The 26429-nt window shown below is 41.9% G+C and overlaps 1 protein-coding gene across 3 annotated transcripts in view; it reads right to left on the reverse strand.

Moving 5' to 3' along the window:
• Positions 1 to 26429, reverse strand: part of LOC130148743 (sodium channel protein type 5 subunit alpha-like) — a 215420-nt gene that overhangs the window by 16573 nt on the left and 172418 nt on the right. For all 3 annotated transcript variants that reach the window (XM_056337668.1, XM_056337667.1, XM_056337666.1), the window contains 3 exons: positions 24197 to 24351; positions 20137 to 20310; positions 4951 to 5073 (listed from right to left, as the gene is read on the reverse strand). In XM_056337668.1, coding sequence (XP_056193643.1) covers positions 4951 to 5073; positions 20137 to 20310; positions 24197 to 24351 — 452 coding nt within the window. The remainder of the gene's footprint in view (positions 1 to 4950; positions 5074 to 20136; positions 20311 to 24196; positions 24352 to 26429) is intronic.

Below are 26429 nucleotides of genomic sequence, written 5' to 3' on the forward strand. Positions count from 1 at the left end.
TGAAGCTAATTTTTATACAGGAAAAGCTGCTTGACCAATTTTTTATTTTTTTTCTGTATAGGCCCATTCCTGATGACTATTCAATTTCTTTCCTTTTTTTTTTTCCTTCTAATTTTATCTTTCAATTTGGGATGTTAATCAATGTCTAGCTTTGTTGTTCTAAGACCAAGTTTACTGTGTTCACCAAAATGCCAAATAATTTCCAAATCAAGGGCTTATTTGGATATAGCTTTGGCCTTTGTCAAAGTAGCTTTTTTTTCCCATTTGCTGTTATGCAGGACAATATTTTTGTTCAATTTTAATCCATGACAGCACAAAGCCACTGCACTTCTGTTACACATGCCGCTGCACCCAGCTCCCACCCACAAGCCCTGTGACAGGACACAGACATCCAGGTTTCAGCAGTGCAATCAATGGCGATGCCCGCATCCTGCTTTTTTCCTTCTGCTGAATTATGTTCAATGGCTTGTAGATAACAAAACACGACATGAGGCTGGAGCAAATCCTGTAACACCTCTCTAAATTAATTATTAACAGGGGCTTTCATTCTTCTCTCGCTGCTTCTGCTCTTACACCAGCCTGATGCCATTTGGTCTGCTGGAAGCACTCTTGATTTGCACTGAGACAAGTGAAAGGACTTAAAGACCTGGATACATAAAGGCAAGTTATTATCATAAATTCATTTTAGAAGTTTAGCTGCAAACCTTGCCATGGAAAGGGCTGAATTTCTGCTGCATGCAGGAACAGCAACATATATAGCCTCGTATAAGAAAAGGTTTCATACCTCTTGGTTTCCATCAACACCTTTACACGTGAAACCACCTTCCTGGTGACTTCTTTAGAGAGAGCCTGGAAACCGAGCCACCCCCTGCCCTAAACCACAGTGGGGCATATCCAGAGCCTGTGCCTGGCCCCTAGCTCTCCTGATCTCATGGGCGACTTCCCCAGCTGAAGCCAATTCAGATTTTCAACCCAGAAATAGACTTGCACAATGTGTCAATCCCCCCTTTGCTACAGCAGAGCCCCCCAGACTTCCCGCAGTAATTTCAGGCACAGGTTATAACACCTAGCCAAGCCTGGGCACAGCTTGTACAAAGACATCTATCTCATTTACAGTGCCATGATGTCAAATAATGGCCAAAAATTATATTATTGGATAATCTATTCCTGTGTCCTCTGTCCTCACTGTTAGAAACAGGTGCTGTATTTTTAGGTCCAATTTGTTGAACTTGAGGCACTAGTGATCTGCCATTAGGTATCTTCTCCTATCATTTCCATCTTTGCTGCCGGTGAGTTAACACTGAACATTGCTTTGGGTAATTAAAAAAAACCCAGAGCTTCTAACTGTCATGGTTCCTTCAGATTTCTAATCACACTCATAGCTCCCTGCAGAGACTTTCCCATTTTACCACCCCATTTCCAGCAGTTTGGTGGAAATCCAGTATTGAAGCATTGCCCTCTCCTTCTCCTCGCTAGGTTGTTTCCCTGCATCTTGAGGGATTTAGTAGTCACCTCATTTATTGGACCTGCCCAAAAGCTTGTGCCCTGTTGAACAGTCACCCCAACCCCTAAGCCCTTCTCAGCTTCTGTTTTCAAAGAAATGACCCTTGGAGTGACCTACTTTCCTCTTCCCGAGGTATACGATGTATATGGTTTTATTAAAATGCATGTTGTACAATTGATCTGTTTTTCACTGTGATCCAGATCAGTCAGTATAATTCCCTTATCTGCAATATCACTTACTGCTCTGCTCACTTTGTGTGTTGTCAGCAAAGATTTTATATTTTCTTCCCGAAGCTGTTAAAGTTCAGATTAAGGACAGTTCTCATTCTGAAGGATCCCTCACCCTGAGACACGCATCACTGAATATACGGTGTCATCACTGTTTGCAATTACTCTTCGAGATCCATCAGCCATTTTAAATTAATATAAAATATGTTTACTTGGCTTGGTACAAAGCTCATTTTTTCATCACAGTGTCCCATGGTATCAGATTCCTCTCTGAAATCTAAGGATATTATATCAGCACAGTTACCGTCATCAGCATAATTTGTAATCAAGTCAAAGGACCATATCACTTTTACAAGAACTATTCCCATGAAATCATGCTAACTAGCATTAATTATGCTATTTCTTTCCTGTACGTATCTTGTAGCAGCCTCACCATAACTTCGCCTAGTATCATTTTCACATTAAATGGTCTATCATCATCCCACTCATCCTTTTAAAATATTGCCATAGCCTCCTTTGCTGGGAAGAAACTTGCAGGGAAGTGGTGCCTCTGAAATCATTCCCTGATGGACAACAAATGAGGGGACATCGGAGATTTCTTGATTTGGGACAGACAGACCCAAGTTCATTTAGGCTGGGCTCTGATTTGGCCTGGAAAGCAGTGGGTCAGGCAGGGGGGTGGCATGTGCATGGGAACCCCCAGGGTCTACAGTAACTGCCAGGTGGGATGCTGGTCTTACTGGGGTCTTTTCTGGGGACAGAGGGGCAGGATGGCAACAGCTCAGTTTTATTTCCCAGAGCTCTCATGGGACTTGTGTCAAACTCAGAAAGGTCCCAGACTGTCTGCAGACAGGGAAAGGACTCAAGTCTGATGGTAACTGGTCCCCTTGGCCATCCGAGTGCTACTCTGTGCCTTTGCCTCAGGACCAATGGTTTCCAAAATTTAGGTACAGTGTCAATGACATAAGTGAAATAAGTCTCTTACTGCAGTATAAATGAGAACTTTTCTGCTTCTGTTCTAATCACGCAGAGATCTTTCAATTATTCAAGAAAAAGACATTATAATAGAGCAAACTATTATTATTTTCTTACTGTCAGTGTTTGCTTCTCAACATTATCATTATTTAGTCCATCACTGTGCTGGCAATTTTCCTGTGCATTTTGAAGCATATGAACTCCTAATAATGAAAGGTCTGACTGTCCCTAGTCATGTTAAGTGTGGTTAGACAAACTAAAAATAAAATGGTTTGATTTTCCAATAGCACGTATTCTCAATTACACTTTATCATCATTTATAAGCTAATTCACTGCCTCTGATAGCTCGGAATGACTTAATATATTTCAGCTGCAGCAGTAGTACAGGGAAGAAATAGGATGTTGAGTCAAGAACGAGGGGTCCTACAAGTATGAGCATGTTAGGAAGGAAACTTGCTGGGGTGATGCATGGGTCTATGCCACGTAAGATCTCCACCAAGCCAACCTCTTGCTATTCTCACCTAGAAATGAGAACTTATTAACGTTATTTCTTCCCTATTTCAGTCTCACTTTTCTGATGCTTTGGGCTAGTCATCCCACTGCTTTTCAGGTTTGAATCCAATTGAGTTAAACTGATGCAAAGTCATGAGTGAACATTCTTATGTCAGCTCAGAATACGTTAAAGGGGTTTCACGTGAACTTGCAAATCCAGCAGCAGAAGCTAAGCCTTCATAAGCCAGATTTAAACTGATTTGAGAGAGTCGATGCACAAATCACTCCAGCAGTTAAACCAGTGCAGCTTTTGGTAATACCAACTTCTGCTCAAACTGCAAATGTTTAATAAAGACTTGGAGTGAGGTCGTCAGGTGACATAGGAGTGAGATCTTTTATTAAGATCAGTAGTGTGACATCGCTTTGTATCAACTGAGGATCTGCTGTTGGCTTTTGTTTTATTTTGTGAATAACCTTTAAAATACTGCCTGTGTTTGCTGAAAAGAGAGTGGTGAACAAAACAATTCAGGCTTGGGTGCCCAGATGAACAGAGCCTTTACAATCTTTTTGTCTTAGTACTAACACAAAGGGGAGTGATATGCAATCAGATTTGTCTGATCTTCATCCACAAAAATAATGTGATTTAGATCAACACAAGATATGTGGGACAAAGCCATAGATCCCCAGTTCTGGTCATCCACAGAAGAGGAAAAGTATGGGTACAGGGTTTTCATAAATTGCTCTGTCACTGTATTTCCTGGGTTATCTCAGTCATTAAGACTTTTCTAGCCTTCAGCCTGCCTTACTGCAAGGGTATTGCATTGAGAACAGTTAATTGCTAGGAGCCCAGTGCATGGACTACACGTTTTAGTCACTGATGATTTGGACCAATATTCTGTCTGTAGGAAAAGTTTACCCTGAATATACCTCACTATGAAAGCTGTATATATAAAAAAAATTTTTATGTGTAATTTTGTCACAGATTTGCTTTATCTTGCTATGCACTCTGCAAGATTAGCAGTAAACTCATCTTATACAGAACACATCACCATCTGCAAGTCATGCATGGCACAAGATGTTAAATAAAGTGCTTATCTAGAAATAATTGATTAGTGTAGCAGGTAGGCTTAACAAATAAACAGGTATGCTGTGTGGATATAGCCATGCTTGCAAAGGAATGCAAGAGGGAAAGAGGTGGATGCACAAGGTGGAGCAACAAATACAAGCTACATGGTTTTAATGTTAATCCTGACATTCCACATTAAAACTGCAATCTGTTCAAAGGAAAGCTTTTATATATTCATTCATTTGCTTTTCCTATCTTTAGCATTTCTAATTTTTGCTTTAACTATTAGTGAAAAAGTCGTTAAGAACTTTCCCAGTCAGTCTCATTTTAATACATGTCAAAAGCAGGGAGCAAACTTGTAGCTTGGTTATTCCCCTGATACACCTTATAATTGAGAGGTAATTGTTAGCCAGATGCTTCCTCGGACAAAAAGCTGTTTTTTGAAGTGCAATATGACAAGTTAGGCAGCAGGATTAGTTTATTATTAAATCCACCAGAGGATAAATCTGTAACGATACAATTGCAATCAAGACAAAGAAGGGTTTTCTGATTTTGTTGTTTTGATAAAGCATTATCATTAATTTCCTTTGGCATACAAAATGAAGACAAAACCATGTGCAACAGTTCCCTGTTACATGCTTGGTGTCACACAGTTGAGCTTTGATCGATGCTTTATATGCTCTTACCCTCATCCCTTCAAATCTTGACAATGCTCTTAATGGGCGAAGAGCTCGGAGGGTCCTGAGGGATTTAATGGGACCCATCTCAGAGTATCCAAGTGTATTGGCGATGAGGCTTATTAAAGAGACCTGAATGGAGACAGAAAGCAGAATGCTTAATGGTTAGTACACGCCTGGCATTTCCCTTCTCTTCTGACTTGCCTTCCTGAAAAGAAACTGCTGATTAGTGGAACAGTGGGGAAAAAAAACCCCTTAAATGGAAGCCATTAGATTAGACCAACACAGAAAAAAAGATTTTTACATCCACACGTAAACAGAACTCCACTTTAATGGAAAATTTTTAGAAATACAGTCTTTCACAGTTGTTGGTTTTCTTCTAACCAAGCACACAGGGATCTTCTTAACGTCAGCTTGCACAAAGTGGGTGAGAAAGGAGATACCACTACAAAACCACCGTTCTGTGATGCCCGTGCTATAGGTTTGCTGTATGCTCCACAAAGTGTGTACATCTTCCACTATTGAAAATATGAGTCACACATTTTCAATGTGTGTTATAATTTAGGGCTTTCAGGGTGAAAGCACCTGTAAGATCTAACCATTTCCAGCAGAGATAAAAGGTTTTACGATTACCATTCAATTACTAATCTTGAACTTACTGATTAGAAACAAGTCTTCTAGACTGCTGATAGACATGACTTTATACCATAGACTATAAAAGAACGATGTGCATGACTCTCTGATTCTGCACTTTTTCATTTTTTTCTGCTTTCTGCACAGCCTCTAAAGGAGAAGGAAACTTGTCAGGCACTCAGCATTGAGGTTCATACCTCTCAAAGACTCTTTCATTGAAATAAACTATTTCCAAATCTGGAGACAGCATGGAGGGGTTCCAATGCTCTTCATGTTCTCAGAGTTTTAGTAGTGCCCAGCTGGTCAGAACTATCAGGCACAGGACTGGAGTCTGGATGAAATGAATGGCAGTGGAGATTACGGGTCAGATTAACAAATACATGGAACAACTGAGTTTTGCATGCTCAAACCGGGGTTCACAGCCTGTGTCCTTACCAAACAGGGTGTGAGAAACAGCTTTACAATGCCATAGGTATCATGCCAGTTTGCATGGATTACAAAAAGAACCAAAATTAGTTACCACATAGTGTAAAATATTACTTTCTTAGAAGAGAACTACGCATATTGCTCATCACAATTCCCTTACTCCCATCTTAGCTGTTTTCACAGCCCCAGTTATAGTATTGCATTATCTCACACTCACCAGTGTGAGTGTGCAAAGCTGACCTGGAAGCAGTGTGCTCTACCGGCATTTTAAAGACAGCAGCTAAGCCTAAACCCAGGGATTCTTCTTCACTACATATAAAAAGTAGGTGCTTAATGTAAGAGGAAACTCTAAGCTCCCCCGTGAGGATAGACAGGTCTAGTGGGAAACCTGCCTTTTCATTTTGGGATGGGATGATTCTTTCTCTGAATCCCACTGCCATCTGACCAGCCCACCGATGGATGACCACCATCACCGACGAGGTTTGTGATAAAGCAGGGTAAGACAAGCCTGGTCCCCTAAGTCCCAAGCTAGCATCCTCTATGGAACAACCTTCCTCCTGAATATGCATATATTAATGTACAAGCACTGTCTGTACAGCTAAGCATCTTTGCAAAACTTGCTCAGTTTGTTAAATTATTTACCTATTGGTAGCTTTATTGTGGCATGGCGGTGACAGCAAGCCTAAGGGCAGGAGGTCTCAGAGACACCAGATCTGGGCTGGGGCTGGATGCAGCAGGTTGGATATCTTCTGGGATAAAACAGCCCACCTCTGCAGACTAAGTGGCACAGAGGCTGGCTGTCACGCTGTAACATGTCACTCTTCAACAAGGTGTGACATAAACTCACCTCCCGTGTACAGACCCAGCAGCTGACATGGAAGAAAGGTCTTAATAAACACTTCTGCATTTTAGTGGGGAGTGTATAACAACATCACAACAGACAGACAGACTAGAATCAAGGTCTAATGTCTTAGACCCCTTAGACACTGCGGAGGTAAAAATCACCGGGTGAAGCCATTTCTCCCATCTCTAAGAAAGCAGATCTGAACCCCTGACATGAACACACCCGAGAAATGATTTTAAGAGTAAGTAATGCTATAGGTTTGACATGCTGCTTTCACCTCAATCCTGCTCAGTCAATGCTCACAGTTAAAGATGAAAATCTGGGTTTGACTTAAAAAACACCTTAAACTCACCAATGCTTCCAAACTGAGGCAGCACCCATTTTCTGTCTTCCTGATTTCTTACCAGCCCTGGTTACCTCCTGTACTCTGAAGCTGCATTAACATACAGTCCAAAGCCTTCTCCTTTCATTCCCTCTCCCCACTGACTTAATGTTGCCTAAACAATAAGAAAGGGCTGAAGGATTCATCTAATAGCAGTAAGCAAATATGCTTATATACATACTTCTATATATATTAGAGTGTATATATATATTATACGTTAAGAGTATAGCTAATATACTAAAGCCATCCAAACAATCACCTTAAAACTGTAACGTAACTGGCATTATTGAGATACCATGAAAGGACCAACACTGTGGCACATATTTCTGACTTTGGTGGAAAGTTTAGTGCAGAAAATGGCCTTAACCCCACAAAGCCTTGGAGGTTCCTATCCAGAAAGGCTGGAGGTGTAAGAAAAACAGCTCAATCACAGCATGCTCAATGATAGAAACCAAGAACCATACCATACCAAGGGAAGCTGGTTCATTTGTAAAATGAATGTACAGATTTAAAAGAAAAATAATCAAGCACCCAACAAGTGCCTTTGCTAGCTTCACCCACAATGATTGAAAGCCAGATCTTCTCAAGGTCTTCAGACTGCCTTGGTTGGTGCACCTGCATGCTTCCTCCCGCATCCTTGATTTATGTCCTGTAATTCCCCTTCCCCTCAAAGTAGAAGGTCTTCTGTTCAAATCCTGCAGAACCAGACTTCAGATCTGAGGTTACCGTTTTCTTTAGAGTGCCATAAATGTCACCCTGAAACCCATCACAGGTGCTGTTGTCCTCCTGACACAGATTTACACAGCATTAGATCTCTCTTCAGAGGATTAGGCTGCGAAGCTGTGTGATATTTAGCAATGATTTACAAGGCTGGAGTCAGAACTGATTCGAGACAAGTTGTTTAAATGCTTGGATGTTGGTTTTGAAGGTATCCCCATCAAATTTTATTTATATGAGAAATACTAACACAAGAGACTTGGCTGCTTGGACTTGATTAAAAGTGACCCAGAAGGCTATTTTTAGGAAAAATATCAAGCAGTTTTCCAAATTGGTGCTGACTGCCCCACATAAGCACAGCAAAAGGTGAAGTCAGCTGTTTGTGTAGCTGTTTTTTTTCTGTTACAACAAGGCTGCGCAGCTCAGAGCTGCTCCAAGGTTCTGCTCTGTGCTCCGCTTGGTATGGAAAATGTGCTGGCACCCAGAAAATGCCTCCAGGGTCAACGTAACCTCCAGATTCACAATACGGTGCACATTTCTAATCTTTTCAGTAACCATTTGTGCATCATTTTGTAGGTTTTTCAGAAAGAAATACCTCTGAAGACCAGGGAGCACAGTACCATTGTGGAGAGCAGGTGGATCCTAAGGAGTCGCTGTTGCCTGGAACCATTTACCATGGGCTTGAGCTTTCACCTTCACCTTTCAGGTGGCATGTGTGCTAACAGGTAATCTGCAGTGTCTCTCATACTTCTGTACACTTCTTCTGACCTAAGAAGCCATATCATTCCTATGATTGCTCTCTGCTTCTAGGATTTCCCCTGAGGGTCTTTCCAGAAGCCACTAAATCTTACTAAGAAGCTTTCACACCTTTCCAGCTAAACCTTCCATACCCTTAACTTAAGCAATCGTATCCTCCACGTTAGCTCTAAACTGTTCCTTACGCCCTTGACTTGCTGTTCTTTTGGTGCCTCTGATGTCCCCAGGACAAAGTCATCAATATTCTACATGGCATTAGCCTCAGTGTCTGGCCTGGCCAGCAATGAGGGCCCCTAAGCTGGGGAGGGATCCCCATAAATCAGTGTATGCAATCCTGTCTCCATAGATGTGAAAAGCAAAAGTTGCACGGCCTACGATTTCAGTCATGTGGCATCTCCTTCGCGCTCTTCACATCATCTCAGAACAGCCCAACAAGATCCCAACCTCAATGCTGTCAGCAACTTCCCAAAATTTATTCCGCTTTGTAAGAGCGGAGACCTGGAAAGAGTCAGCATTTACTGCCCAGCTCAATGGCAGTTTCCCAGCAATGCTCAGGCTCTAGGCAAAGCCACGTTGATGTTACCTACACAACTTGGCTTCTTCTTGCGATTGTGGACAGGCACAGGGTGTTGAGCACCCTCTGATCCTGGAATTTAGGGAATATTTTTTGCCCCTGTTCCTTACTTTCTTAGCCCAGGGATAGTTTTGTCTATGTATTTATGTATCTATGTATCTATAAATATATATACACCTATAGACCTGTATTTCTATACTCCTACGTATTTCTGTATGCAAGTTTATCTATACAGATTTTACAACGGTATTTATGACAGCCTCCTGGAGCTGTGTAGAGGCAAATGAACCCCACAGCTTTCATTTTTGCTATTTCCAGTATTATGTTCAAGGGGAAAATGAGAGCTTTTAAATCTTGCAACTGCATCGAACACTGGCAATGCCAGCTACGGGGATTACCAGGCCTGTGGCTGGTATTTGGAAAGCCAAGGTCGTGTAATCTATATGGCTCTGTGGCTTTAGCAGCACCGGTCTAGAGTGCCCCATCATGTGACATTCACATGTGTTTCCAGGGCGAAATCCAGAAGAATCAATGAACTCAGACTGCTAGAACACAGGCAGTGATCTCTGAAGAGAGGCTACCCTCACTGATAACTGTACAAAGTTACTGCTAATATGTTCTAATAAGAGTAACGTCTGAATTTCTTAATTATTTTGACAAGCCACTACTAGATTGTATTTGACCAAAAAAACCCTGTTGTCCAGGAATTGGGGATTTTTTTGGTAACTGCTTTTTTTTTTTTTTTTTTTTTACTATTTTAATGGAATATTGTTGTTTTTGAGATGTGAAATATGAGTCATGTATTTGTACCCAGGTGACACCCCTGTAGAGTTAGGTTCCCAGGGTGCTCACAGCAATTCATCGGTTAACAGATACGCAGCGGTTTTGGACTATCAAATTGTTCACTATGAACACACAGAGATAGTTATACAATAGGTATATATGTCTTCATTATCTGACAGTGACTTAAGAAACAAGTGTTATAAACCAGTGTAAACCCTAGTAAAGCTGTCAGAAGAGAATTTTAAGGCTGCCGAAAAACAGTTATAAAGTTGGAAGTGCAACGATGCGGCTTCCTTTCAGCACACACAGGGGAAATGGTCTTTAATCAAAAGATCACAGACTTTTTTTCCCAAGGAGTTATTGCATTTATAACAGTAGTGGGGTTCCTTCCTATATGCGTACATTTTCATAGCATATTAGTTGCATGCACAGACTCCCTAGCCATGAAATCGTGCTGGTGGCAGTAACCCAAAGGGCACAGTCTTTGGGAGCAGTGTTCCATCCGAGGCTGGCAGAGTTGCCTATAGCGAGGAGGTGGGTTTGAGCTGGAACAAGGGCTTCTGCTCTCTTTTTTGCAGTCCTTCACACCAGCCTAAAAGCACATCATTCCAGATAACCAGCGAGCATCCACTGGACCAAGCTGGAAGCAGACCTGAGCAGCACCATTCAAAGGCAGATGCTACTCAGCATAGGCTGCATTTGTTAATTAACCCCAGAGCAGCGCTGAGATGAATTAATAGCAGAGCCCAGGGAACAAGGAGTTCTGCCTGAGAAACAATAAAAATCCTCCTTGGCTGGTCATATAAGTCCTAAAACCCACTCTACTAAATGTCTGCCTGCTGCAGCACACAGCTGTGAGTGATACCCTGCAAGCTGCTGTCTCGGGGAGAAGAGGAGACCTCCTTCCCAGTTTGGGCAACAGCATATGTTTTATGCAGCTAGGGTTTTATCAAATTAACCTGCTTGTTCAAATTAGAGGGGAGGGAGCAGGGAAAAAAAAGGACATCCAAAAAGGAACACAGCAGCTGAGTTGAAAGCTCTAGCCACTTATTTAAATAAGCAGTTCTAGCTAACGCAGACCCCCAGTGCTTTCAAATAGCTTTTTGTGTGGCCCAGGAACACCTGTCTCTCCCTCTCTAAATGTGTGGTAAAAAGAAGAAAAAGAAAAAAAAGAAAAAAAAAGTAGAAGAAAGAAAGCTTGCATTAATTTGGGTGCCTCTTTTTTAAGCCAGTCTGGTTTCTCCTGTCCACTGCTGCCAAGGGTAGGATTACCTAAAAAAAATCTTCACTGCCTGAGCAGCAGCCCAGTGTCTCTAAGAGCCAGGCCTGTGGTCCCAAGTTGCTCCCCTTGATTCAAAAAGGAATGAAATCAGGTCTGTACCCCAAATGCAAACTGGAAAAACTACAGGGAAAGGGGAATTTGCAAGTAAATTGAAATACATGGAACTTCTTATTGCCACTCCGAAATAGTGTTGGGAGAAAAGGGCTTGTAATGAGGTTGGTATTCCCTTTAGCATCTACCATTTCTGAGCAGCTGTTTATTATTGCCTTATTTTTTTCAAACGTATCTTTACCCTTTCACTTTGACATTGCGTTTTCTCCCATATAGACGCAGAACTGTGTGATTGCACCTGCCAATCCAGAAATTGCCTGTTACGAACGAAGGGCATAAAGTTAAAGGAAAGTCTTAAAATGAGGACACTAGAGAGAGACTAAGGTGACCCAAACCAAATTCCCATCCCTGCTACCTGTTTCCTTGAATCACAACTCTCATGCTCAGGTAAAGACTATGAACCCCTTAGGGCTGCTCCAGAGTCAGCCCACGGCACGGAGATGAAAGCGTGTCTGCAAACGAGTTAATGAACAGCTTCCCTCACCAGCAGTGGAGTTCATTACTGTGTATGGAGTGCTCTCCTGTATTATAACATGATGGGCCTAGATTAATTACAAACAAAAATTATCTGCTGGAAAGCCTGGCGCTACTTCTTATAACTCAGGTTAAAAAATGCTTTCACATCATCCACTCGTGGTTTTTTTCTCCAGGACGTGTCCCCTTCTTTTTATGTTTGTATCCCCATCTAGTACTCAAACTAAGGCTGTGAAACTGCACATATTCTGACTTCTTGGGTTGTTTCCTTGTCCTCATGTCCACCCCTTTCAAGGCAATATTTCCTTTTCAGAGGGCAGCCTTGTTGCAAACAGCATGTGCCACTCCTGTTGGCTTAAATGCTTTAAAATAAATAATTATTGCATCCTAATTGCTTCCCTGGTGGTTTCCAAAAGAACCTCTTTACATCTCGCTGTTCTTTTAATCTGTCACCTCCTTTACACCTGCTCAGGCTTTACTAACAACTCCAGTCCATTCCCAAGGCAGGTGGCTGGGAATCAACTAAACCTCAGCTAACTTCTGAGGGTGAGTCAAACGACCTGCTGCCATGAGTTTACACCCAGTGAGATGGCAAACTGGCTTTCCAAAAGGATTTTCAGCTTGTCTCAATTCACCTTTTCACTGCAAACAGACACCTTGGCCAGACCTCCGGGTCCTGTTTATCAGCACTGGGTAGGTATGGCAGAGGGATGGCTGTGACTTTTGGGGACCACATGACAGTCCTTGATCAGACAAACCTTGGCCAAGACCCGAAGCTTTTCTCCTTGGTGCAGCAGCAGTGGCTGTGCGGGTGCAGATGCCTTGAAAGTCTGGTGTTTCTGCTGGGGTTTAGAGCAAAAGGGTTTCTCCATCAACTACGTTCTGCTTCTCATCCAGACGCTGTGCAGAGACAGCCTTGATTTAGGGCAGCTGAAGAGGAAAGGTCCTCTCCCCTTAAAAAAAATCTCAAAAAGCACCACATAATTCATCCCAGGGTACCCTCTTGATGCTGAATGCTGTTGTCAGGAGTAGACGGGAATATGCTTGATTATTATTTATTATTTGAAGATAGTGTCATTACGCCAGGGGTGCACATAGTGATTACTGAGAACATTTCCCTGGGGGCTCAGCCTCATTGACTACACTGCACTTCTACCCCAGCCGGTGGGAGCTGAGGTGCTGAGCTGAAGGCGTGCTTAATTCTGGGCAGGATCAAGATCAAACCTACTTACATATGACACGATGACAGAGAGAGAAAAAAATATGTCTGGGCTGTTTCAAAAGGTGGTGTTCTAGGTTTACTCTATTCCCCAAAGCATTTATTTAATCAGATGTTCCAAATCAATATGAAAAATACCAAGTTGATGTGGGAAATATGACAGTCCCAGCTTAAAAATCACCTCTGTTTATTTGGATTCTTGAACCTGATTGATCCTGATATTGTATTGAAAATGCGAGGATGGAGAGCGACTGAAAAATTATAGGATCCCCGACTTCTGCCAGAAAGGACAACGGTACAAATAGGAGCACATACTACAAGGAGGAATCCTCATCATCGTTTGCCTTAGCACAAAGCACCCCAAAGACAGTCAAACCAGGGAGGAGGCCAGCACAAAGTCTCTACACCACTGGGACACAGCTTTCAAGTTTAATCCCTCTGATCTCTCCGCACAAAAATAAAGAATCGCTAACTCCTCCACAGGCTGTTTCTCTCCATTAATTTATTCCTTCCTTCTCCTCCTGGCACCAGTCTTTTCAGCTGCACCTGCCCATCCTGGATGGAGCCCCAGTCATGGTAGGAAGATGTTTTACAGTCTGCAACAGCTGGGGTTCCAAAGGTGCTGGTCATCCAGGAGAGGAACTTAGGACAAGCCTCTCCTGCCCCTGCAGAGCATGTGGGACTGTCTGGACTGTTAAGAGCAGTCTACATGTCCCTCCCAGCTCTGATCCTCCGTGCAAGGGAGAACATCACTGTATAAGGAATTTGGCTGCTACAGTCACAGTAATGGAAAGGGCCAAGCAAGCTGCATGCAAAAGCTCCATAATTCATTAATTATTTTCTTTTTAAGCATATTCTTCTAAAAAAGGACATAGAGATGTGCTCCTTCTTTAAATAACTTCAAGAATTAAAAAATGGTTGGTAAACCTACTTCAGCACAATCAGAGCTGAGATGGGTTTTTTACACTACTTTCAAAAGTTGAAATTCTTCCACAGTAATTGCAACTCTTCAGTAATTGCAGTAATTCTTTGTATTGCAACCATTTTGCAAGGTGTAGGCAGGCACAGAGCTACTCTTACTGCTGGACTTTCCTCCTCACCCTCGTTTACTGTCCCCGTCCCTCCTGCTGCAGCATGCTTTGTCCTGCTGAGCCTTGCCTGAATCCCAGCTTCTGCTTCCACTTGGCAAAGGCCAGTTGCTCTCCTTTTAGCATCTATGTGGTAACTAACATGAGGTGCAAACCAAGATAAGACAAGACATTTGGATGTTTCTGCATGTGTTACGTTGAGATAAAATGTGGGGTGGCAGAACAGAGATTTACAGCATTGCCTGACCTGCTAACATGCATTAAAACCACTTATCTCATCTTCATGTGGATTTTTCTTTTCATGTATCCTGAATTAGCCAATATGTAGTAAAGCAGCACTTTTTTCTGCTTTCCTTTTTTTTTTTCTTTTTTTTCTTTTTCTTCAAAACCAGGCTCCCTGGCTTCATGGAAAGGGATTCTCTTTCCTGTTAGTTATTTGGGAGGTTTACGCCATCAGCAGAGGCTCAGAAGAATGTGCACTTGAGACATCTTCAGAAATCCCACATAAGCATTTTCTTTGAGGAAATGGAAGAAAACTAGTCAAAAAAGAACTCTGAAGTAATAGTACTCTGTTGTAGCCCATGGATTTTTGATAACTCTCAGAGAGCACTAAAAAGTTCACTCTTAAGATGTTCTCCAAGTGACAAGCTATATTATTTTTGTTTTGCCTCAGCTGTATTTTTGTCATTCTGTTCCTGTGTGCTTTTTCTGAACAGAAACTAGACGAAATTTGCATGCTTTTAGGACATTTTCCCAAGAATACAAATTGGATTTCAGTGCTGTTTGGGAACAGCTCATTACAGCAGATTGTGTAATTACTGGTAAAGCAAACAGAAATCACCTTGCTAATCAACAGGGAATACAGATGGAAAAAACAATTAATGTAATCATAAGCCATTAATATTTACTTCACGCAGCAAGTTTTTAATTGTCACTTAAAGACAATCCAACACAAGGGCATAATTTAATTCAATTCAATTTTTAACTAGGGATAGAACGACTGTTTTAAATTGTTCGTCTCAAACTCAAAGATTATTAGCTGCTGCTTAACTCGTCTGGCAATGAAGTATCCAAAGTAGAAATCTCAGAGCAAGCGCTTTCCAGGAAACTATCTTGGAAAATTTAATATCTGTATTTTTTTAAGCATTTAGTGAAAATGATGGTGTATTTAATGACTGAACATCCATGAGCAGTTCTCAAACAAGCAAACAGGAAATTTGGCAGCAAACAGGAAATTTGGAAAGCTGCTCAGTGGGGAATACAGATCTCTAAGTACAAACTCAGCAGCTCCAGGCGAACACCAAGAAACATGTTGCGTTATAACCATCCACAAAGGGTAAGGGGGGTGGGATGGGGGGCGGGTGAGCCTTACATATTATTTTGCTTCTGTAAAAACCTCTACAAAATCCTGCCTAGTGGACTTGTTGAATAACTCATTTGAGATGTCTGCCCTCCAAATCCATTGCTGATCCTTGCTTGAGCTATTTTGCAGACAGATACACTGCTTAAAGCTGTGGTGAGCCCCTGCCTCCGCAGCGGTACAGGAAAAGGGATGGAAGAAGCAATCCTTCTGCGTGGTGATTCAGCTGGAGAGAAACTGATGGGGCATCAGGGCAAAAATTGCAAACTAGAGATGATTTTCCCCTCCCTGCTTCAGGACACAGCATCAGGACCCACTGCTGGAGACAGCCGAAGGGGAAGGAGGCTGCCAGCATCTCTAAAATAACAATTTCCTAAGAAAACAACTTTCCCTAAGTATCAAATCTTGAAAGATGGGATAATCTTAGAAAGAATTGGTGGAGAAACCCTCATGTCCCCTCATCTCCAAAATCAGTAAATGACAATTGGGGTCTTTAAGCCTGGATGGGGACCAACTTTTGATCAATTAAATTGAACCCAAAAGCTGCAATGGAAATGATGGATTTTTGATAACGGACTTTTGTAGAGAGATGACATCAGTGCCCGTTTAAGAGGATTTTTCTGTGTATGCCACAGGCAATGAAACTTGGTTGTGACTGTTTTTTTTTTCCTAACCATTCTTACTGATGAGTTAGGGACTTCACATCCCTTTCCCAAGCTTCTGCAGGGTACTGGTCTCTCCCCTCTGGCTTCAGCGCACGATCCATGAGCGAAGAAGCTGTTGACTGCAACACCTCCAATCTTTGAATGATGCTAAGCTCCAGACTGATGCCTTTCCCGAACTGACCACTGCAATGGGATAATCCATCCGCTGTCAGCAGAGACTGGGGCAGAGCTCAGTATTAATTGGCTGAAGCTCAAACTAGATAAGCTGAAGATAATATTTATAGGTCAGAGGAAACAATTGAAAGGAACATCAAACACGACACCAGCCTGTACAACTGGTGGAGTTTATCTGCCTCTTGTTTTGAACCCCAACTGGCTCTGCCTGTCGCAGGACATGCCTGGTTGAGAGCAGTTTTCAGAAACATTCGTTCTGAATGCTATGCGCCTCCATCTCCGGCCAAGTTCAGAGCCCTTGTTTAATCTGCTTTGTACGAAGAGCTTTTGATTGCATGAATGCTTGGAAGATATCTATTCTTTGTGGAAATATTTGCCTGTGCATCCTAGCAAAGAGGATTTTGCATAAACACCATTCCTGATGGTGATACTGATGTCTGTCTACACTTAGATATACTACGGTCTCTGCTTTTCCCTCATTTGAAAAGAGTTGTGGACTGTGTGCCCGCTGCTCCAGTTCATGAGCACAGAGAGGCTATATTTGCAGCGTACAAGGAGGTTACTTTTAGCAGTACGCTTATTATGTCCAAGGAGGTAACATGTATAGATGAACATCAATGTTGATTTTGAATCTATCCAAATTTCAGCAGACAGATTCTAAGGCATCTTTCCCAGGTGCCCTGAGTTGAAATGAGCCTGTATTTTGTGGTTTGGTTACTCCTTCCTCCCTTTCTCCCAAAGAAATCTGTTGCAGTGTTGCTGATAGGACTTAATTGTATTGCAGTGTATTTAAAAGCCCTTTCTCATGGTTTTGCTACACTAGCACACTTCTTTGAGATGCAGAGAAGCCCATTATCAGAGATCATCCTTCAGGGATTCTACATCCAGCAAAAATAGCTCTTGGTTTGTAGATTACTGTGTGTTTTGATGTTCAGGCTTTGCAAGACAGAATTTTATTTAGTAATCCATAATTGTCAGATGCATCCTTTGCTGTTCCACTGGCCCAAATCAATGTCAAAGGTCTTTCACAAGGCAGGGTAAATAAATAAATAAAATAATAATAATAATAATAATAAAAAATCTGATTCAGCAGCAATATTCTTATACCACCCCGGGTTCACTTCTCATTTAGAAATAGTGAATACTTGCAAATTTTGAGCTGGTTTTATGAATTATTCACAACAGAAAAAGGAATCTGAGTTGCATTTGTACAATTAGAAAACACAGATGATAGATGGTTTCACATGTCCAATGAAAAATCAACCGTCACAGCTTGAATTTTGAATACTGATACCAAACTGCTAATGAATAATCTGCAGATCAGGAATTTTTAAGTGAATAATTTTCAACAAACAAATTTGAGAAAATCAGACAAGTGGTTCATCTGCTTCTTTTGGAGCAGCTAATTCGCCCATTCACTCCCTTCTGCAGCTCAGTTGCAGTGATTTGGTTCTCAAAGGACCAAAAAGAAAATGTAAATTGAAGTAAAAAGTTTGCTGGAAAAATGATAGCAAGTTCCTCTGCCAATTCAGAGTGGCAGGGTGGGTGAGCAATAGGGTAGGAGACGAGCATCTGTTAAACCCGCTAAAAATATAGTACCAGGTTCTCATAATCCACATTGGGCAATGACTTTGAAGAAAAAAATGGGGCATGGGAGAAAGCTTTAATCATTGAGAACACTAAAGAGCAAGCGATTTCCTAGAGTCAATCAATTACTGAAGCAACTCAAAGGTGGAGCAACTTTGTGGCTAGATCTGGAGCCTACAAGAATGACATTTAAATGTGGGTTAAGAAAATAAAAACCTCTGGGTCAGTGAGAAGGCTCTGGGGTGGGTTTTCTGGGGATAAGAGCGGGCAGTGGTCACCTTTCCCCTATAGCACTGTTTTATACCGTACGTGCTCTGGACGTGGGGCCAAGGAGGTGAAGCCCCTTTCCTCAGCCCACCTGTGGCTGCCTCTACAATCTGTCATTATACTTACAAACCCCACCAAGAAAAGGCAAACCTGTAGCTGAATTTTGGGGTTACATACTAACTTTGCATTCTTGTGTAGCTCCTGTTCCAAGAGGGTATTTCTCATGGAGGAAAGAATTTAGAAAGAAAAAACCAGGTTTTGTTTTACTGTCTTTGGTATTAATTAGATGTCATGCTACAAAGTATGTGTTTCTAGCAAGTGTGGAGATTGTTTCAAACTGTTAATGATGCAGCAGAGCTCCAGATTGTTTCAGTGAATTCATCGTGCAAAGTGTTGCTCCTGTCAGGAAGACTTCTACTTATAGTTGTGACAATATTCAGCCCTCATCCAGCCCTTCTAGTCTTTGGAAGCTCATTAAAACCTAACTTCAACAACAAATTCCTGGAAGCCCATATAATACTTTAGATGAGTCCTATTAGTCCCATTTTCGCAGATGGAGAAACCAGGAAAGAAAAGCTATGTCTTGACCCAAACCACAGAAAGCACAGTTTTCAGGGTTGGGCTGCAACTTAGGAACTGGTGGTTTCCAATTTTGTGGTTAGATAATTAAACCAGGCCTTCCTCTTCTATTGAAGCTAATCTGTGAAAAATGAATGCCTTCCCTTTAAGAGGTTTCCAAGCATGTATGCAAAGAGGAATTTATGACCTACAATATATGTAAAGAACTTCCTTCTCATAAATCAGTTTATTAAAGCTCTGGAGAAGCTTCCAAAGGCTCTGATCCAGCAGCGCACTTAGACATGTCCATAACTTCAAACAAGTAAATCGTCCTGTTGAAGTGCTCTCCTGGACTGGGGCCATAAAAAGTGCAGTTCTCCCCAGAGTCAAGTTTCAGATGTAAAATGGGGAAAAATAATTTAGCAAAAGTTTAATAAGTTACACAGTCTTGGCAAAGCTCTGCCAGTCTTCCACATTTATATCTCAAGCTAATAAGAAACGGCCTCGGGGAGATAATTGCCTCCTTATTGATATGCCATGATGAAATGTTCAACCTCATCTGGAGGATTTGGCATTGCTGGCTTCTCCTGAATTTGACAGATCCCACATCCAGACAATGTGAAACCTTGGAAGGGGCATGCCTGGTACTAGCAACACTCCTGGGGCATGAGCTCCCTTTTGTTTTGACTATTACTTGCTTTTAAGGATTATCCTCCCAGCAGAACCAAGCGTTGGGATATTTCAAGTATTTGGAGTATTTTGTAAGGTTTTGAAATAGTGAAATCACTTTGACAAGAGGACTATTCACACCTTCTTCTGGACTCCTTCACTGGTAAATACTTGGGAGATGGCACTGAACATACTGTTACAGGCCGCTGGCAGCCTCGCTGGGAAACTGCGCCAAGGACAGCTTCTCTAATCTGCTGAAAGACTTGTGTGTCGAGGTCATGTGGAGCATGTTGGAGGTAACTGGACCTGGTGCTAGCTGGGAGTGTGGAATGAGATGTTAAATGCTACAAGGAAGAGCGAGTTCCTAGGGACGAGAAGGGAATGTGACTCAAATTAGCAGGGTGACACCTCTATGCGATGACACAAAGCGGTCTTCTCTGCACGCTGATTCCTGGGGGTGCACAGTTACATATCAAGACCTCCTTCGAGCTTTGCCTAAGGTTGTTACTCAGAATCAGAGTGACAGCTGTCGTTTTGCAAATGCAAAGCTGCCAGACTTAACAGCCCATTCTTACGCACTGTAAAATCCAAGACAAGAAGCATCGTAGTTCCAAAATGATACTTACATCGACAATAAGGAAGTCCAACCAGCACCAGGCATTGGTGAAATACTTCTTGAAGCCATAAGCCACCCATTTCAGGAGCATTTCCAGGACAAAGATGTAAGTGAATATTTTGTCAGCATATTCCAGCATGGTTTTTATGTTTTTTCGATCTTCAAGGTAAATATCTTCGAAAGCCTGGAAGTACAAAAAATTGATTAAAACTTCTCCTAAGCTGTGTTGGAAAGTATCAGTGCTCCACTGCAAGTCTGTAGCATTATTTGATGGGATACCATGTAGGGTCTATGATTCTGATGTATTTTAATATTACCATCAGAAGGAGTGCACAGGCACACAGAGGACTGACCCTAACCTACCAGAGATCTGTTCAGCTTTCCCCTGTAATGGACATATGCTTAGCTATCTCTCTCCAACCTCTTCTGGCTGTGCTGACTAGACATCTTCTGAGTGTAAGAAAAGCTTGAGCACCCTAACTTTGGGAATGTGCATCTGTGAGCAAGGTGCCACCCCAAACTGCCCAAGGGCACCCTACCCCAGCTCCCGTTGGCTGTGCAGCTGCTATCAGGGCATCTCAGATGTCCCAGGGCATGGGAATCCAGTCTTTCAGAGGCAGAATCCGACCCTTACATTTAGTCAAAACTGGCTTATTGCTAATGATGACAAATTGGGTTATTAACCTGCCTGTGTAACAGAGTACCAGAGTTCCCTGGCTTCTGTTCAGCCATCACATTTCAGGTAGCCTCAGCTATCTGCCTCAACAAATGCTCATTATTATTCACTTAACAGAACAATTATGTTTTAAAGGTCAAGGTATCTATCTACCCATCTCATCTATCTCTAACTAATCTTAGGCAGGCCATCATCAAAGGACTTTCAGTATCTGTATCAAATGCAAACAACTTAATAACCCCTTTAAATTATTTAAGATATAAACCAATATGTCTACTAATATAAAACAAAGTTGTCTTATAATTTACCGTTCACTTTATAATATATGTGAAATAAAATACAGGATCCTAGTGTCAGGGCGGTGCATATACAGCCCATTTTGGGGCTTCTAAGTCGAGCAGTGTTTATGGTCTGCTTCCCCAGCTCCTTACACCAGCTGCTCCCGTGTCCTGTAACCTGGATAACCCAAGCTTTGATATATTACTCTCGTCCCATCGTATGACCCAGAGCACTTGGCAGCAAGAAACAACGCTGTTTGAGAGGGTCTGTGCTAATCATCTTAATTATCTGCATTTACATTTTTCAAGATCTGTAGCTACTTTCTGAGGAGCTTCAAAAAGTTAGCAAACACCCAGTGCCTGGAGATACAAGAAGTGTGTTACTTGTCACTCAAGCGGTCACACTGCTCTTTTGCCTGCCAGGGAACAGTAATTAAAGTGACAAGAAAGGTTTGGCACCCTGTGCCAAAGCTTGTCCATTTGTCCCCACACTTTGGGGTGACGTTTTCGCTGCAACTCAGTCTCCTATCTTGCCTTCAAAAATGATATTTCAAGGGTGTGAAAAAGCTGTTGGAGAAAGCCACAGAGAACAATACACGTAGAGACTGGAGTTTATCACTTCTTGTAGGGGCTCACTCACTTTGTCAGATGACTTGCTGTACTTTGCAATTACTGCAAAAATAACAACAAACTATTTAGAGTGATTTCCTCCTCTCCCTCCTTTGCTCTCCCTGTTTTCTACTAACTTGTCAAAAAGTACATTGTGTTTTGTCTACTACAAGCACTTGTGAGGAAAAAACAGCTTAATAAGGCATGAAAAATACACTACCTGAATGCCTCAGGTGTGCTGTACATTCTGCACAAGCTAGGGATATTAGCCAAACGACACAACTCTGGTGTTTTGCATTTCTTCACATTGACAATAGATGAAATCTTTGTGATACAAAACATCCTTAAGGGTTATTTATTCTGCTTTGCTTCATGTGTTAAAAAAGGAGTTAATCAGGATACCTGCAGTGTTATCCACAAGTACTATTTAAAACACAGGCTTCCATTTGGGGTGCTTATGGTTTAAATGCATAAGAAGGGGGTTTGGATCTTTTGCAGTAAGCTACAGCTACATTCTGATAGTTAAACTACCAAACACAAATATATGTTCTTAAATTCCCTTAAGAATTTAGTATGCCCCAGGGATGTAGCCAGATGAGCTCAGTTTTTGGAAGAGCTCACCCCAGAATAACAGAAGAACAGAGCCGTGCTGCCTCCAATGTCTCCAGTCCAAATACTGAAGCACAGTGCTGATATATGAGAAAATGCAGCATAATTTGCCCTTATACAGAATTGCGCTGGCTAAATTGAAAATCACAGAAAGTAAATGAATGCATGCAATGAAAATTAAATGAGATTTATATCGCAGCGTTCAGTATCCAAGGCACTTTTAATTACATATGTAAGGAAGTGTATTCATCTAAAGTGTATTATAGCAAGCGACATGCCCCCTTTAAAATGTGTTAAAAAGTAACATGCTGATTCTCAAGCTGGTGCAAAACCTGTCAGACTCCATTGATTTCAGCAAAGCTATGACAATTTTCAGAAGCCTACTATTTACCCAAGTTTTTCAGCCTCTTATTTTTCATAATAAAATAAAATCCCCTGGGTGAAATTTCTGCCCATCCCTGATGGACCTAGAGAACAGTCCATTCCTTTGCTTTTTGCATCAACATTTATGCACTTCCACCTTCTTGTCTCCCTGCAGAGACTTTCTTTAAACTACATAAACCCACTACTTCTGTGTTTCCCCCTTTTTTTATTATTTTTTTTAAATTTTTTAGGCCACTGATAATTTGTGTTGCTCTCCTCTGGAGCTTCTTCAATTAGCCCATGTCTTTTCCAAAGTGCAATGCCCAGAGCTGAAGCCAGTGCTCCAGCTGAGGCCTCCTTGATGCCAACTGGAGTGGAAAAACATGCTTATTTATACAGCCCAGTGGGGTGTTGGGCTTTTGTGTGGTGCTGTGATATAGTTTACTCTACCCTGTTTGTTTCCTGTTCTCTTTCCAGCTCTTTTTAGTCAATCTGCTACCTTACCAGTCATCCTGCTAACGCCTTCTGCCCGTGATTGCCCCTGATGAGGTGAAGCAGGCACCTTTCTAATATGATGCTCCTCTTTACTATTTAAGGCAGATTTATCCATATAGCTGAAGTTAATCCTGACCTGCAGAAATGCACAGATAACTTGTCCAAACATGGCACTGCCTGTGAATTTAGTAGGTTCATTTCTTACTCCATCACTAAGGAGATCAGTGACCACCAGACCAAAGCTTGGAGAACTCTTGAGATACACCGTTTGCTCTATGCTTAGGGAAAAATCTGGCAGAAATCCTATCAATTTGAGTGACATTCCTGACATGTAAATGAGCAACAGGAATGTATGTTGCCATCACTGCAAAGAGCCCAGGGCTGATAATACAGAGAGGATAATGCCAGCACATGGTGGGATCTCAGGAGGAGAGGATCCCTTATCAGGGTCCTGCGCAATGGCCACCCAGCCTCCCATACATACACATTCGGATGCAATCTGGAGCCATCTGTGCAGGGAAGGTACAGGGGTTTAAGCTAAGGTGTATTCAAAACATGGAGCCCACTAGCTCCACGGGTAACACTGATTCAGTGTCCCCTGCTTCTTTTATGATCTTGCTTTGGTAATTACAAAATGTGCTAAAAAAAAAAAAAAAAAAAAAAAAAAAGAGAGAGAGAGAAAGAAAAGGAAAAAAAGCCATCCCTGGAGCAAAATACAAGCCTCCAGATGGGAACTACCATGGAGCAGTGATGGGATGCTGAAGTAGTAACTCTGTGATACTTCCTCACACAGACATGCTTAAGGATTTGCTTTTCCAAACATATGCATGCCATAATTTTATGTTATAACAGGAGAAAGATCCCCACCATGGTAAAAGCAGGTGAAATCAGGAAAGCTGAAGACCTGTTTTGGCCCCAGATATGCTTGGCTTTGAGACATGATCAGTAAGGGCTCATAAGATCTTAGAGACAGCTAACTGGAAAACACCTCTGAGACCCATGTCCACCTTCAACCAGCTAGGAAATCCTGTTACATTTACCAGGGCTCCACTGCTCAGCAGGATCATGAATATGATGAAAGTTTCAAACCAGTTGTGTTCGACGATTCTGTAGCAGGTTTTCCGCAGCCTCCACCAAATTTTGCCTGGAAATTTTGTGATGTCCACTGAACAGCATGGGAAGAATCGCACGCAAACTGAAAAGGAGCAAAACAAAAATAAAGCAATTGTTTAAAAAGCCCATTTAATTCTTAGAGGTGCAATAAGGAGCTGACAAACAAGATTTCTTCTAGCAATAAGCTGCTGCGTGGAGTCTTTCCTCCCTTGTTTTTCTCACCAACCTCTTCTGCTCTGCCTTTTGCTTCCCCCTCTCACTTCTCTATTAAAAAAAACATTCAAAATCACTTAAAATGTGCCCCAGTGATTTTTATGATACAGAATATGTTGACCATGAGTCACTAGTGACCTAGGTCAATCACATTGCCTTGGTTGAGCTCAGACAACACCCCTGGTCAGGAGTAACAACTCCAGCAGGGTATTACCAACAGTTTCCACATCTTTTTGAATGGAGGAAGGATATTTTCTTGTTACTATGATACCACTAGAATTACTGATTAAAAGTGTCAATCTGATGAAAGGGAGATGAAGGGAGAAGGTGCTACAGTGCAGATGGGACCAACGTGCTGAAAAGACTCAAGAAAGCAAAAGCAGGAGCAGATTTTGATCTCTTGGACTCTCATGAGTTTAAACAAGGGATTAGAACAACTTTGGAAATGTCAGCAGAAATTTAGACATCCAGGCCACAGGAGGTTCCCTGCTCATGCTTCATAGTGCTTTCTGACCTTAGTGACAAATAGCATGTGATAGTTAAATGCTGTGGTTGCAATGGGCACCACACAAGGATTTCTGATAGGCAAAACCATGGCCATTTTTAGTTTCCTTAGCAACATTCATTTGTTACAGCAAAGGGATATTACCATTGGTAATGGACAGATCCATCTCTCCCATTTTAAAAAACACCATGGGCATCACCTTGTGCTGGATAAGAACTTAAAACTGTGTGAGAGGACACTCTGGTAGCCAGGACTTTCCTTTTCCAGGCTGGCCATTCAGCCTTGTGTCAGGAATTTGCCTGAAATTTCACAACTTTTGCTAATGAGAATGACCCTCAGAAAAACTTTATTTTCAAAAAGCAAACTTTTTACCCTACATTTAATCCATGTGTTGTATAGAAAGAGTCTTAGTTGTGGAGCTTTATCAGTCCCATCATAAGAAAAAAAAAACCACAGGCCAACTGCCTCCATAGCTGAAAGTTGGCCAAGGTCACTAACATGTCTTGAAGCACACAACAACTGCTCAGAAGTGACAAGGGAGGGCATCTCAGTGTGCTGATGTAATGCAATGTTATTGCAAATAGAAATAATATTTAGGCAAGGAAGCTCAGGAAGGAAAGAGGGTGAGTGCCAAGGTTACGCAGACAGCAGGTGCTGCTAATTCAAGGTGGCATAACTGAGGTGCTTGAGCTGCATGTGATGCACAAGGAGATCAAGTGCAACTCCTGGGATGCCAGGATTCCCAAGCAGCTGGAAGTGGGACTGTGCTGGCAGCAGGCTCATCCAGGAGGAAGAGAGATGCTAAGTCCGCTACGGTCCTTCTGGCACTTTCTATAAGTTTGTATTACCTCGGATCCCTGCTATGGAGCAGCAGAATTGTAGGATGTTTCATACATGAACCATGTCCAGAGCTTCCCTCTCCCTCCCATTTCTGAGATTTTGGTTAGGTGTAGGCTCGTGCCCTGTGTGAGGTTTTGGTATGGGACTAACAGGATAGTAAACCATTTCTGCAAAGGTAATGGGACAATGATGCAAGTAAATAACTGTCCTCTAAATGCCTGCATCACACAAATAAGCGCCAGTTCCCAGTTTAACACTGTATTCTGGGATTCAGAGAAATTCTGGGCTCCATTGAAATACACTAAATTAATCAAACTATTTGAGAAGGACATAATGCTAGGAGAAGATAGAAATGTAAGAACCATCTCTGTGCCTCTTTGTAGGTCAGGTACCACTCCAGCAAAGGCAACTATTATCTTTCTAAGCATTTCAATCCTAGCCACCAAAGAATCACGTCAAAGGATAAAAGGATATCACATTAGTCACTACTTTTTTGCTAAAACCAGTACACTGCTTGTAGATGGTAATGCGTGTGATTTGGGTATATTTTAGGAAGTAGATACATGGAACAGACTTCAGGTGTGCAGTACTGCATGGTACCA

The sequence above is a fragment of the Falco biarmicus genome, chromosome 4, assembly GCF_023638135.1.
Source record: "Falco biarmicus isolate bFalBia1 chromosome 4, bFalBia1.pri, whole genome shotgun sequence".
NCBI lineage: Eukaryota > Metazoa > Chordata > Aves > Falconiformes > Falconidae > Falco > Falco biarmicus.